This window comes from Leopardus geoffroyi, chromosome A2 (assembly GCF_018350155.1).
Source record: "Leopardus geoffroyi isolate Oge1 chromosome A2, O.geoffroyi_Oge1_pat1.0, whole genome shotgun sequence".
NCBI lineage: Eukaryota > Metazoa > Chordata > Mammalia > Carnivora > Felidae > Leopardus > Leopardus geoffroyi.
In genome coordinates this window covers 86669254-86683896 of record NC_059331.1, presented here as the reverse complement: position 1 = coordinate 86683896, position 14643 = coordinate 86669254, and the positions used below count along the sequence as shown (strand labels likewise).

Sequence of the window (14643 nt, the reverse complement as noted above, 5' to 3'; positions counted from 1 at the left end):
TGTCTGATCTCAAGATGGTCCAGCATGACATGGTAAATCATCATTCCTAGTACAATGCGTTAGTGCCGTTATAGGGCATTCACAGTGTGTTTATTTGAACATTACTGAGGCGGAGTTTGACTTACCCAAAGGAGGTCAGGAAAGTGGGGCATTTCCTTGAAAACAGGATTTTGAAGAATGAGTAGAATTTAGGTAGGTACACGAGAGAGGGGAAAATCACTTCAGAGAAAAAGAACAACATGGACAAAGCCACAGTCATATAAGACAACAAGGCACATTGGAAAAATGGCAGGTGGTTTGGCATGGCTGGGACATAGCAATGCGGGAGCTGCAAGGGAAATAAAAAGGCCATGGGGTATCAGTTAATGAGGTGTTTAGGAGCAAATGAAAAGTTTGTAATATGAGAATGACATGGTCTAACGAGTGTTCTAAGTTTAGCTGTTATAGAAATCCTGGTGTTGGAGTAAAGGCAAAAAAAATGTTAAGGAGGGTGACGTGGTGATAATCAGATAGTTCTCTGGACTAGAATGCTAGGTGGCTGGTAACACAGGAATCTAAGTAGAGGTATGTGAGGGTAGTAATAGCTCCGTTTCAGACATATCGAGTTTGCGGTGGTGATATTTATTAGATAGCATTAGATCAGCAAGTAAGGAGACAGAAAAGCCAAGTAGGTCAGTGTTGTAGTTCCCAGGGGAGTTACATTTGGTAAAATGCATATGCTTATGAAATGATGAATGTTGGCTCATAGAAGGATGAAAACTCAGAACTTTGAAATTCAAATGTAATTGACCATTAGATTAAGATGTATTCTTTCTGTAGTAAAGAAATACAAGTTTGTGGAGTTTTTTCAAAGAAGTTCTTTTGAGTCAACCAAGTTGGTGGCATCTTAATTGCTCTTCTTGGTATTGTTAATTTGCCTCACTTCGTTCCCTCCTATTCAGGTTTCAGTTGTGAAATGATAAGGACTCTCAAGCCTAATGTACTATTTCAGAGCCAGTCTCAGTAGAGAGGCCACATTAACTCCCAGATTCATTACTAGTTGCTGATAAAATATGATTTAACTCCTTTTGGCCTCTCGTACTGCCTCTACAATTGTAAATTATTTTTAATCTGTTCTCAGTTATTCTTGAAGCCAGTCTCATCTGGTCTGCTTTCCATGTGTCCCTTACGTATTACAGTTCTTCATTTTAAAGTAATTTTCCCACATGTCATGCCTTTCCTTATTCAAAGTTGAAGAGTATTTTGTTACCTCTTCCAAATACTTCTAGTCGTCTTCTTATTGCACAATGTCATTCTCTGTTTTTTGTTTGTCATTGCAAGGTCTATTATTAAGATCCCTAAAGCAAGTATCAAATAGAATTAAATGTATCATTTATCCCACAGTACACCTTAAATTAAGATTTGAATTAGTCCTCAGTTTCATTTCAGAAAATATTACAAATATACGGAGATGCATTTTTCAAAAAAAAAAATTAAATATAAGTATGATAGATTCTGGGCTGTATACTGGCCACACAGAATACAAGGATAAGCAAGAAGACACATAATATAATTTGTTATGAAATAACAAAATAAGTTACCAACTGTACTGTCATTTTATTGAAATAGTCGAGTTCTTTCCTTTTCTTAGTTTGTTACAAATCAGTAACATATAATTGTTATGATTGTGTGATTCTTTAGATGGTTGCACTTCCTTTGACTAGTTGCTGACTTTGCTGGACCACATGTCTACTCAGGAGGCTCCTCCTGGGGAAAAATGTTGTTGAAAGCAAAGCATTTCTTCATTCCGCCTTTTTTGTATGTCCTAATATCTATCCTTCTTGGGAAACGTTACTATTCTAATTACACAAATGATCAGCACGCCCCAATGTCCTTACCTACCCTCGTATTTGTGTTGAGTAATAACAATACCAACATTACTTCCAAAATTGGAACCAAGTTCTAATGAAGAATCTTGAATCACTTTTATGAAATAGTCTTTTAGGTACATGTTATTTTGCCCATCTCATATATGTAGATAAAATGAAATCATCAAAGAAATTAATACTAGTTAAGGGATTTTCAACACCTTTCACGAAAGCATTTTGATGATAAAATATGAAACTTTTTGATAAGTCCAATTTTCAGATGGCTTTCTTTAAAGAACTATGCTTGAATGTGACAAATTATATTAGTCAGTATTTGAGTTTTCATAATACTTGGTTTAAAGCTTTAACTGCCAGTGTTCTAATGGCCTAGTCAGTGGGATGCCATTATATAAAATGGGATCTTTTCATCAGTAGAGCATAATATTATCTTGATTAACTTTTACAACAGGAAATGAGATTTATCTTCTTTGAAAAGTGAGATATGTTTTTTTTTTGTTTTTTTTTTTTTTTAAGAAACCTAAATACTACAAGAGAATGAATGATTTCTTTCAAAAATAGTAATCATTTTAAGGCCAGGGCAGTGATGGCCTTTATGTTACTCAGAATCACATGTGGCTGTTGAGACTTGAAATGCGGCTGGTTTGAATTGAAATGCATTATAAACATAAAATACACACCAGAATTTGAAGAGTTAGTGTGAAAGAAAAAAAAAAAATGTATATTATCTCAATAATTTCCATATGGATTCCATGTTCAATTGATAATATTTTGGGGGTGACTAGGTTAAATAAAATATATTAGTAGAATTAATTTCAGATATTTTTCAGACATTCTTTAGTGTGGCTTTTAAAATTTTTAAATGACAAATTTGGCTTGCATTATACCTCCATTCAGCAGTACTGAGCTGGAGGCTTGACATTTTCAGAGAAGCTGAGCGTTCGTAAAGTAGTGAAATCTTTTATTCTCAACACTTGTGCAAACACATTTCACAACAGTAGGAGCTTGAGATGATGATTTCAGACCTCAGAGAACTCCAGCTTTCTAAATTAGTTCTTCATCTTAGTGGCCCTTTGGTGCTAATCACTGTTTTCCTCTGTCTGACTCTTTGGGGACCTGAAGGTTTAAGGGAGGATTTATCTTTGGAATTGAGTCTTTCAGGATTCGAATATGTGTGGCAGATTGAGAGAGGATAGGAGGATATTCTGGGATTAGGTATCAGCCTTTACAAAGATATAAAAGAGTGCTGGGTGTTAGGGATCAACTAGAAGTTTGCAGTTTGGGGCGGTAAAGTGAATAAAATACGGTGAAGGAAGAGGACAGGGAGCAAAAATGTTTGTCAATGGATTGAAAATACATGTGGAAGGGTATGCACATTTTTCATTAATACCACTTATTTGTTTCTGGTACAATTACAGAGGCATAAAACTGACATAACCATTCATTTAAAATCCATTTATTAATCAACCACTGAGAGGTTATTACATGCCAGGCTCTTCAGGATCAGACAAGACAAAACCTCACGCCCTTACAGCACTTAACATTCAATCAGGGGAAGCCAACAAAATGCAAACAAATAAAATACATACTGTATACATAAAACAATGTAAAATGCTATGAAGAAAAATACAACCTGGGAGAGAGAGTACAATTTAAAGCCATTTTCAGCAAATTCTGCACTGATAGGTGACATTTGATCAAAGACCGAAAGGAAGTGAGGCCCATGGATATCTGGGGGGGTGAGGAGAGTCCCTTGTAGAGATGGGTCTGGCCTGACCCGAGAACTGGTTCTTTAGAGTATACTTACTGAACAGATACTACACCCTTCCTTGCAGTGTGTTCTTGCTCTTTCCTTATTGCTTCATATTCCTTACCTTTTTGTGTGTGAATGATACACATTTTTTAAATTTTATTTACAGTATAATGTTTCTAGAGCCAATTGCAATAAGATTATCATGTTGTTCACGGATGGAGGAGAAGAGAGAGCCCAGGAGATATTTGCCAAATACAACAAAGATAAAAAAGTGAGTGTGATTTTCTAGTATTTTCTTTCATGGTATCAATGTACATGGTTTTTAAAGAGATGTGAGGGAGGGTCACTAAGAGGGGAAATTAGCATGCTGATTATAAAGTCATATGGATCATGGATTATAAACCACTGACACAGTTACAGAATTATTCAGCATAATACTTTTTATGTGATCCTTAATTACCTTCTATCTAATTTATTAATAAAATAATTTGGACCTATAGAATCCTATGTGTTTCTTATGTATAAATTCTGTATGAGAAAATGTTATAGGAAGAGAGTAACCAGAAGAGAATGGAAAAATAGGAACAGTTTAATCTTTTCTAGGAAAACTTTGTGATCACTTAATTATTATAGTAATACTAAAACTTCCTACATATGTCTAAAAATTATCTTCATAGACATTGTTCTGTAGATTTCCAAATGAAGCAATTTATAACAGCAAAAATTGCACCCTTATTTGAAAATCATTTTTATTTTGTCAACTTTCAAAGTAAAACAGCCAGGGGCGTCTGGGTGGCTCAGTTGGTTGAGTGTCCAACTTCAGCTCAGATCATGATCTCACGGTCTGTGAGTTCGATCCCCGCGTCAGGCTCTGTGCAGACAGCTCAGAGCCTGGAGCCTGCTTCCGATTCTGTGTCTCCCTCTCTCTGCCTCTCCCCCGCTCATGCTCTCTTTCTCTGTCAAAAATAAATAAACATTAAAAAAAAAAAAGTACAACAGCCAGTTATTTTATCAGCAAAATGGGTTTATTCAGGAATAGCAGAAGAATTCCAGCTCAGGAATTGTAAGCTATGGCAAGTGGTAGGCAAGTATCCATATCAAAGAAGAGGAACTCTGCAGGGAAAAAAAAAGAGTTGCAAACCACTGCTTGAGCCAAAACCCACTGGAGGAAAGCCAGCGTTCAGGGTGGCGATGGTTTCTCCTTGGCTGAGTTGAGATATTTTGTTATTGGCTGAGCTCGTTCCTGGGCAAAGAGAAATTCTTTCTCCTGCTGGAGTGGGAAAGTAGGCTGTTTTTATTGCAAAAGCAAAGTACTTCTTCTTATTGGGATCTGCACCTGATGAGGGGTGTTAGGGCCTGAGACCTCCCCCTTCCCCTCCTGGCTTCCCATTTTCGAGGAAGTTTTCTTTATTCAGTTTTACACACTCAATAGAATATATTAGACAAATTCTTTAATATGCATAATATTTTTAAAGTGTGCTGTTTCCATAAGGAATGAGGAATGTGAAGACAGGAATTTTGAGGCTGTAATATATTTGTTTCAGTGATTATGTAACTGCAGAAAAAAGTATTGTTGGGAGACCTATTTCGAACATTCATCCATGTACCTAAACCTGCTGATACTGCAAAGGATATCAACTGTAACTATCTTTCTAGCAATCCCACCATCAGCTTATTTCAACTTTCTGACTGACTCTTCACATTTGATAAGAGAATGATTCTTAATTCAGTTTTCTAAAATGCTAAGGATCCATTAGGAAAGTAATGATAAATCATAAGCTGTTTCTTGTGTTTCAAGAATTCCAACAGATATTACACATTGATCCAGAAGAACTCTCTATTGAAGAAAATGCCAATTCGCTTTGGTTTTAATTGCTGTTTTCACCATTTGGAGAGGTGTAGTTCATCATGAGCTCTAGTAGATTGTTTTATATGTATTTTAGGAATTAAAAGGAGAGAGGGAAAAGATGAATTAATATATTTCGATAGTTTTGCAGGCACAGTATTGTGAATAATTGGGTACAGTATTGACGAAATTTTTTAAAATACTTTGAATACTCCTAGGTGCTTTTTAGCCTATATGTGATAGCAATATGATCGAAAATTGAAAACATACACACATAAAACATCAAATTCACTACAAATCTTTTTAATACTCAACTCTTTGAATACTTACATATACTGTAATTATGTTATGACATAAGTTTCATCCATAGGTTGAGGTTTTTTTCTCTTTTTTTTCCTAAGGACCTAGTGATTTTAATTGTATAGAGAAACCATTTCTTTTGAAAAAGTTAATAAATTGAACCATTGACTGAATACTTTCAGATGATAACTTGATGTTATAAATAGTTCTTCCCAAAAAAGTATCAGAATGAAAAGAAATGGGAAGACCCAGGTGCATTAATCTAAGATATAATGTATATTTAATTACCTTACTTAGTAACTTCTCATTTTTCAAAATTCAGGGCAATCATCACCCCCTGGAGGATGTCCCTGACACCCCCCTCCCCTTCAGGCTTGTTTGGATGCTTGTGCTCTGATCACAAAGCACACTGTATGGGATCCTACATGTCCCTTACACTGTACTCTCCCCATGGGAGCTCTCCTTGGTCCCCTCTCTGGATTACTAGATCCCACAAGACTGGGCCTGTGTTTTGTTTACCTCTGAACTCTAGGTATCCAGCAGCGAGTTCAGATTTGGAGATAGTTTTTAATGCATGACAGTAAATAAATTGAGACTATCTAACAAAAGTTGGAAGCAGGATTTCTATTAAAGGACAAATATGTAATTATGAAAATAACTTGGAGCAAGGAATTTTCAGCTTATTTAAATGTTCTAAATAATTCTAACATTACCATATTTTAAAGAACTCAAAACAAATTTAATCAAAATTCAACTGTATCTCAAAATTCTAGTAGTTAATCTTACTTTCATCATTTGGAAGTGACCTTTTAGCACCTTAAATTTAGTCATAATTTTAAGAATATGATTTTATGATAGAAGTATGTAAGTACAAGCCCCACCATTTATATCACTGTTTTTAAACGGATACAAGTTTAGATAAATTATCTTTTATTTTATTAATGTATCATCCAAACCTACCACCGGGAATCTCACTTACTTCTGGATATTTTTCTTCTTTTAAAATGGAAGGATTCTTGGGGCACCCGGGTGGCTCAGTCGGTTAAGCGACCGACTTCAGCTCATGTCATGATCTCGCAATTGGTGAGTTCGAGCCCCATGTCTGGCTCTGTGCTGACAGCTCAGAGCTGGAGCCTGCTTCAGACTCTGTGTCTCCCTCTCCTCCTTGGGCTCTGTCTCTCTCTGTCTCTCAAATATAAACAAACATTAAAAAAAATTAAAAAAATAAAATAAAATGGAAGAATTCTTAAATTAATGTGGCAATGAATTTTACATATTATGTCAGAATTTGTCACAGACAAATCTTGATTTTAAGGAGTATATATTTTAACAAACTTAAATTAATAAAAAATGTATAAAAAAAGAAGTAATTTTCATCTACATTTGTAATTTTTTTCTCCTTGAAAACTGTATTTGCATCCAGGATTAACACAATAACATGTCTTGAAGGCATAGCATAAACGTTTTTTTTTTCCTTGTTTTAATACAAGAGGATTTATGTCATCAGGAAAGCAATAGTTTTTATCCTCTACTATCACAAATTGTTTAATTGAATAAATGAAGAATTTACTGGTTTAAAGCCATTTTTCCTTCTATGCATCCTAAAAAAGTCCAGTCTAAATATTAATATCTTCAAACACTGCTTCTCATCCCCTTCACCTTTTATAGGAACTAAACTTTTAAACAAAGCATTTTGTGACATAGTAAACCACATGATAAACGATTCATATCACATTCACTTTTGTGAAACTAATGAATCCAGTGTTATGCAACAGTCTCTCTGTTTGCTCACATACTGACTCCTGTGCTTTATGGACACACACGTTTCTTAAGGGCACACACTTGTATTAATGCCAAAGCAACTTTGAAAATTAATGCTTAGTTTCTGCAATATTTAATTGTTATTTTTACCTAACATAAACATTAAGATGTTCTTGGAATTACATACTTGATTGTTTCTGTGATTCTAATTTCAGTGGCTGTTGCAAAGTTTTTGTGATAATCACACTTATACATATATGCTTACCTACATACACAGATATATCCATACATACAAATTTATGCGTATTTATTTATTTTTTTTAATTTTTATTTATTTTTGAGACAGAGAGAAACAGAGCATGAGTGGAGAAGGGGTAAAGAGAGGGGGAGACACAGAATCCGAAGCAGGCTCCAGGCTCCGAGCTGTCAGCCCAGAGCCCGATGCAGGGCCCGAACCCACCAAATGTAAGATCATGACCTGAGCCAAAGTCAGACGCTTAACCCACTGAGCCACCCAGGCACCCCTATATCTATTTTTGAAAACATTTTAATGTTTCTTTACTTCAGAGAGAGAGAGAGAGAGAGAGAGAGACAGACAGACAGACAGACAGAATCTGAAGCAGGTTCCAGGCTCCAAGCTGTCAGTACAGTTTGTGGGGCTTAGACTCACAAACCGTGAGATCATGACCTGAGCTGAAGCTGGATGCCTACTGACTGAGCCACCCAGGCACCCCTAATCTATTTTAAATGGGCATCCCCTCTGTCCATTGTATCTCCAGTAACAAGAGACCATGTGTGCTACTTTGGCATGAGCTTTCTAATATAAAATTGTATGAATAAAAGCCAGCTGGTGGTTGAGAAGTAAACGAGGGGTGAGAAAAGGGAAATCTGAATATAAAACATTTTTGTCTAAAATATTTGCAAATATCACGGGGGAATTAAGACCATCAACTCAAGGTCATAGTTTAGATACACACACAGGTATGGGTGTGTGTGTGTGTGTGTGTGTGTGTGTGTGTGTGTGTGTGTGTGTGTATCTCCATACTCTGTTTTTAAGGATGGAAGAGCTAATTCATTATTCTGTGTTACAGGTTCATAAAGAGACATACAGGGAAAGCTTATAGATACAAAACAGAAAAATAATTGACAGAGATCCTTGAAAGAGGAGGGACAGATAGATGCAGATCATAGCTTCCTGAACTGAACAAGTAGTAATTACGTTTATGGCAAAATTGCTGTCTTGTCCTTCTTACGAACTCTACCTTGAAGTGTAATGGCTTCCTGCATTTTCTCATGTGGGAAAACTTTATTAAACAAAAAAAATCATCTGTTGGTATTCGCATGTTCCATATCAATTAACAGTGAATAGATGATAGCAGATGATCACTTTTAAGTCAGGCCTTTGAGTGTATTTTTCTTTGGCCAAGACATCATTTTGTATAGTTAATTGCTTTTGCTAAGGGCATATGTGTGCATAGAGTATGTATATACACCCACCAAAAGTAGTGTGTGTGTGTGTATATATATATATATATATATATATATATATATATATATATATGCACTTCATATATGACTTCAAATGGCTGTGAATGAATTTGAGGACCCCTTTCTAACTAATTTCTCCTTCTTATTCAGAATTCCCTACTTCCCACCCACCCACCCACTCAGTCTGAGAGAGTCACAGCCCACAGATACTGATATGGAAGATAATTAATTGTCTACCTTTGTCATGTAAGGGTGTACATGACCCAGAATGTCCAGTGTTTTTGCCATTAGCAAAAATCCCATAAACATCTTTGCCACAAGGATTTTCTTTGCAATTATTTTCACCTCATAACTAAATGGCCATAAGGCAATTTTGCCATAAGAGATAAAAAAAAAAATAATTGATTGGTAGTTTGGTTTGACAGTTCTGTTTTTTCAAACTGGTTGAAAGTTAGATTTCTTTCTCCTTCAATGCATTATTGTGTGTATTTCTGTATTATACTGTATAATTCTGTATAATTGTGATTATTCTATGTATTTCTGCATTACATAACTGTTAGCCCTCACAGTGGTATATACTGTGACACAGAGTTGCAAACCCACATTTCCTATAGAACTTTGAAATGTCTATCAATGGATATGTGCCAGTATGCCAAGAAGAAACAACAGTGTAGAAGGCTTTCACAGCACACACAAAAAATGCAAACTGAGTGACAATTATGCATCCTAGTATTTGGAAACTGATACCTCTCTTAACAAAGGAAGAGATTTTAGCAAACAAAGGAGGAAAAAAAAAGTATAATGCCGAGGGAAGAGACAAATGAACAAGCAAAAACACCAAAACAAGTATAACACAATGAATGAATGACTTTGAAGACCAGTGTTTAGGTTAACCCACAAAATAAGAGCAGTGAATTTTGCAGTATCGCTCTGAATCCACATTATACGTTTGGAACAAATTCAAATATTTTGTATTACGCAAAATAAATTCCTTTACATCTTGTTACTCATTTTCCATCTTTCGTTGTGTCTTTTTAAATGAATGACCCTCTTTTATATTTCATGATTTTATCTTTTATGGTGAAATTGCCTTAAAGCCAATATTTACACCACAAAATGTTTGCAGTGAAATTGCTTGCAGCAAAGATGTTGATGGTGACAGGATCTAGAACCCTGTATTACCAATCCCATACCTGCATAATTAATATTTGTTACATAATCTATTACTCAGAATTTCCCTAGCCATGTTATTTTTCGAATGGCCAGTGTGCAAAAATAAAATTTGATAGATGTAGTAAAATGCTTTCAATACTCTTAAAAATTCTCTATTTGATTATAACTTTATTTTAAAAGACGTCCTTTAAAACAAAGTTCCCTTGTGTTTTCAAAAAATATCAAAATTACCAAGTCATAAAGTTGGATGAGCTTTAAGAGAAAACTCTGAAAACTACTCTTTGAATTCTGCCTCCCCCCCTCCCCGCAAGCCTCTTGCTTGGCATAAACGTGGCTGCTGAATGCTTCATTTACATTCATTTTTCACCCAGATGACATTAGAAATCGTTCAGAGCAACCCAGGTAAGTGTGATGAGGTGCATCCGGAGAGCTGATGAATGAGGCTGCAGATATACAGCACAATTTAATGAGGCCAAAAGGTTTAAGAATTAGAACAAAATGTTTGGATTCTTTGGAAGTGTATTACTCTTGGGAATTAATCTACCTGATTATAGATAGGTACGGCTTTAAAACTGGGTCCATGTTAATCTCTTCACACAGCTGTTCCATATTAAAATGCATTCACGTTACGATCTTTACCTGCAGCAGTCCCGTTCCTTAGGGTTCACCCGCGTGTACGACACTTCCTTAAAAATGGTGCCAAAACTAAAATGAACTCTATCACAGAATCCAAACAAATGAATAAAGGAAAGTGAAACCAGACACAGAGTTGAAAGATAATTTCCAGGCCTAGCAAAATTAAAGATATTTGATTTTCTGTAGAATGGCAAAAAGATTGGTTAACAGTACACGCTTAAGATTGTCTAGCCAGTTAGAAAATAGTCCTCTGATGCCTAGCTTACTTCTCAGAATTAATCAAAAAATGCAAAAGCATCAAAAGTTTGTAACGTGAAAATTTCAAAATAACCAGTAAATTGAATAAGAACAAATGGAAAATATGATGCATGGATTTCAAAATAAAGTGTCGCCAAAATTATAACGGCATGACAGATACATTGTTACTTTTTTTTTAGTTATTTAAAAAATGATTAGCAAAGTCTTTCCTATTTGTCAGATCCATAGTAGAAATAAATAATCTGTAGCCCACTAAAATCTAAACCAAGTTACAAATTATGGAATCTGGGTATGTGTTTTATATAGTAACAGTGAAAATTGTCAATTAATTTTTCAACAGATGGTAAGGAAAGTGATTTGTTGCCTTCTCTACTGTCTTTGCGTGGCTTCTCCATCGGGCAAGAATGAAGCCTTTGGAAGCAGTGTTTAAATATATGCGGCGCTGAGATTTGTAAAACATTGTAATACCGGATAACAAATGCACTGCTTCTAAAAAGCTTCATTTTAGACATTATGCCACTTGCAGCAGTTACTAAGAGCTTTTTCAGCTTTAGAATAGAAAATATGCTTTTGTTCAAAAAACCAAATGTGTTATTTATGCTGGAGTTACTGTAGAGTTGATAACAGGAATCGCCAGTAACATTGGCCCCTCAGCCGAGAGATTATCCATGTCAAAGTCATGTTGTGTGTGTGTGTGTGTCTTTCTGTCTTCCTCTCTGACAGATTTATTTACACTTGTTTCTCTTAGTATAAAATTAATGTTGATACTTTATTCCCTGAACTAAGGAAAATATTATCAGACACATTCTCTTCAGGTGTGAGTAATACTACTACCAAACATTTTACAGAATCCTTAGTATCTAAAATCTAGTGAAAAATGGAAGTTGAGTGTTACATGAAGCAAACAGTATATAAGAAGACATACAGAAAATGTAAAGAAAATACACTTGAATTAATCTCTGGATAGAATTGTATCACCGACAATCAGGATGGCCTTTTGTTTGTGTTAAATCAATGGACCTAAAGAGGCATGCCCTTCTGCTTTTTCTGAAGCTGCTTTCTTCTCAGATTAAGCATTCCAGTTACCATAGATATCTGCTCAGTCTTCCTAGAGCATAGAGCACTCCCTTTCCCACATACCCCTTTATCATTCTGTGTTCAACACCATCTTTCCTCTGTTTTCATTCTCTCAGGTTACCATTTTTGATTAATTATTTATCTGCTCTCTTATTTTGAACTTCCCTCTATGAAGGAACTTGTTCTAAAAAATAACACAGAACAACTTTAAAAAGAAAAACAGGGGCGGCCCAGGTGACTCAGTCTGTTGAGCGTCCGACTCTTAGTTTTGGCTCAGGTCATAATCCGAGGCTTGTGGGATTGAGCCCCTTGTCAGGCTCTGCACTGAGCAGATTCTCTCTCAGATTCTCTTTCTCAAATTGAGATTCTCTCTCTGTGCCCTCTGTCCCTCCCTCCACTGTGTCTGTCTGTCTGTCTGTCTCTCTCAAATAAAATTAAAAAAAAAAAAAAAAAGAAAGAAAGAAAAGCAAAATGCAATAGTCCTGTAGGTTTTATATATATTATCTTAAAGAACCGAACAGATATTCCTGTCACATCTTACATGTGGCTACGTAACATAGATACATGCCTTGGGATTATGTTGGTATTTTACCTTTATTGATGACAATTACAATAAATCATCTTAACATCACGTTATGAGGTGAGCTTGAAGCTCTATGAAGTAGGGGTTATGCTGATTTGTAAATGTACTTTTGAATCCTTTGAGGGTAGCACAGTGCTTGATGCATAGTCGTTGCTAAATGTTTACTGATATGGCAGACATACCTGTAAATACACAATCTGCTCCTAAGGTAAACTATACAAAAATAAAAAAAATGTAAGAACAACGCAATAACTTTGTTCTTCTTTTAAAAGATAATCATTTAGGGGCACCTAGGTGGCTCAGTCAGTTAAGAGGCTGGCTCCTGATTTTGGCTCACGTAATGTTCTCACAGTTAGTGGGACCCAGCCTGCCATCTGGTACCGCACTGTTAGTGCAGAGACTGCTTGGGATTCTCTCTCTTCCCCTCCCTCTCTGCCCCTTCCTTGCTCGTGCATTCTCTCTCTCTCCCTCTCTCAAAGATAAGTAAAATAAACTTAAAAATTAAAAAAAATTAAAGATAATCATGTCATCAATATTTACTTCCATGTAATTCAAATATGGAGCAGAATTGATGTTCCACTCTTGCATGTATCATCTTATAAGTAGGGAGGTTTAAGTTTATATAAAATATGATTGTATTGATGGCATCTTTCCATACACTCTAATAAGTCCGACACACAGTTTTTCATGAGTGTTCTCATTATCAGTGTCAATGAAGTATTTGGCCTTACCCAAGCATGTCTGAACTAAATCAGTCTATCACTTATTTTCCGACCTCCCAGCTGATGATAGTCTTGGCCAAGCTACAGATTGCTTGGAAATGCAGTGTACCCATCACTTATTCTTCCTTTATCATGAACTATAAATGTATGCAGAGGGTAGGAGAACTAGAAATCACTTCCTTATTACCTGATAACGTGAGGGTGATTCATTGTAATCGTTGTTAATAATTTTTAAGTACCAACATAATCCCAAGGCGTGTATCTATGTCATTATGCATGCAACATGGAGGACATGGGAGAGAGAAATCCGCTTGGTTCTTTGAGCGGCCGACTTCAGCTCAGGTCACGATCTCACGGCTCGTGGGTTCAAGCCTCACGTGTGTCAGGCTCTGTGCTGACAGCTTGGAGCCTGGAGCCTGCTTCATATTCTGGGTCTCCCTCTCTCTCTCTCTGCCCTCTCCTGCTCACGCTGTCTCTCTCTGTCTCTCAAAAATAAATAAAATAAACATTAAAAAAATTTAAAAAAAAGATCACGACTGCAAAACCTATATGACGAATGCCTTTTGTTTTCCTCTTTTAAGTAGTTTGATGTTATTTGCTTGCACAAATTCAACAGTCCTTGACTAAATTCTTGCCTTTGTCAGATGACTGGAACTTTCCTATACACATATCTCATATGGACACAGTGGCATTTAGACAATATTGGCGTCTTGTCTTTATCGCTAAATGTAATAAAGCAAGCCAAAGTTGCTCCTCTAGAAAGGTGTCATTTTGAATGATTTTGAGTTCTTTTTGAGGTATGGAATGCTGTTTTGTTACTGATGGAAAACGTTGCCCATGAAATACTGATAATTTGACTCTGGAAGTTGTAGTTCTCTTCATCATCATCATCATCATCATCATCTTCGTTACCATAGTTCATATTGATTGATCTTATAATTTTCCATGTACCATAAGAGCTTTATATGTATCCTTTCATTTACAATGGGAATAATAATAGGATAAAAATATTTTTATTGCCATTACCATCATCCCCATTTTGGAAATCCGAAAACCAAAATGTGAGAAGTTAAATAACTTGTTGAAAGTCATACAGCTACTAAGTGGCAGAGTTAAGAATTTAAATGATCTGTAATCCAAATTTCATAACGTCTCGCGGACTGCACATAGCTGGTCATCTG

The 14643-nt window shown here is 35.8% G+C and overlaps 1 protein-coding gene across 10 annotated transcripts in view; it reads left to right on the top strand.

Annotated features, from left to right (window-relative positions):
• CACNA2D1 (calcium voltage-gated channel auxiliary subunit alpha2delta 1) overlaps positions 1–14643 on the top strand; it is a 495933-nt gene that overhangs the window by 405261 nt on the left and 76029 nt on the right. For all 10 annotated transcript variants that reach the window (XM_045494628.1, XM_045494634.1, XM_045494626.1 and 7 more), the window contains one exon: positions 3785–3889. In XM_045494628.1, coding sequence (XP_045350584.1) covers positions 3785–3889 — 105 coding nt within the window. The remainder of the gene's footprint in view (positions 1–3784; positions 3890–14643) is intronic.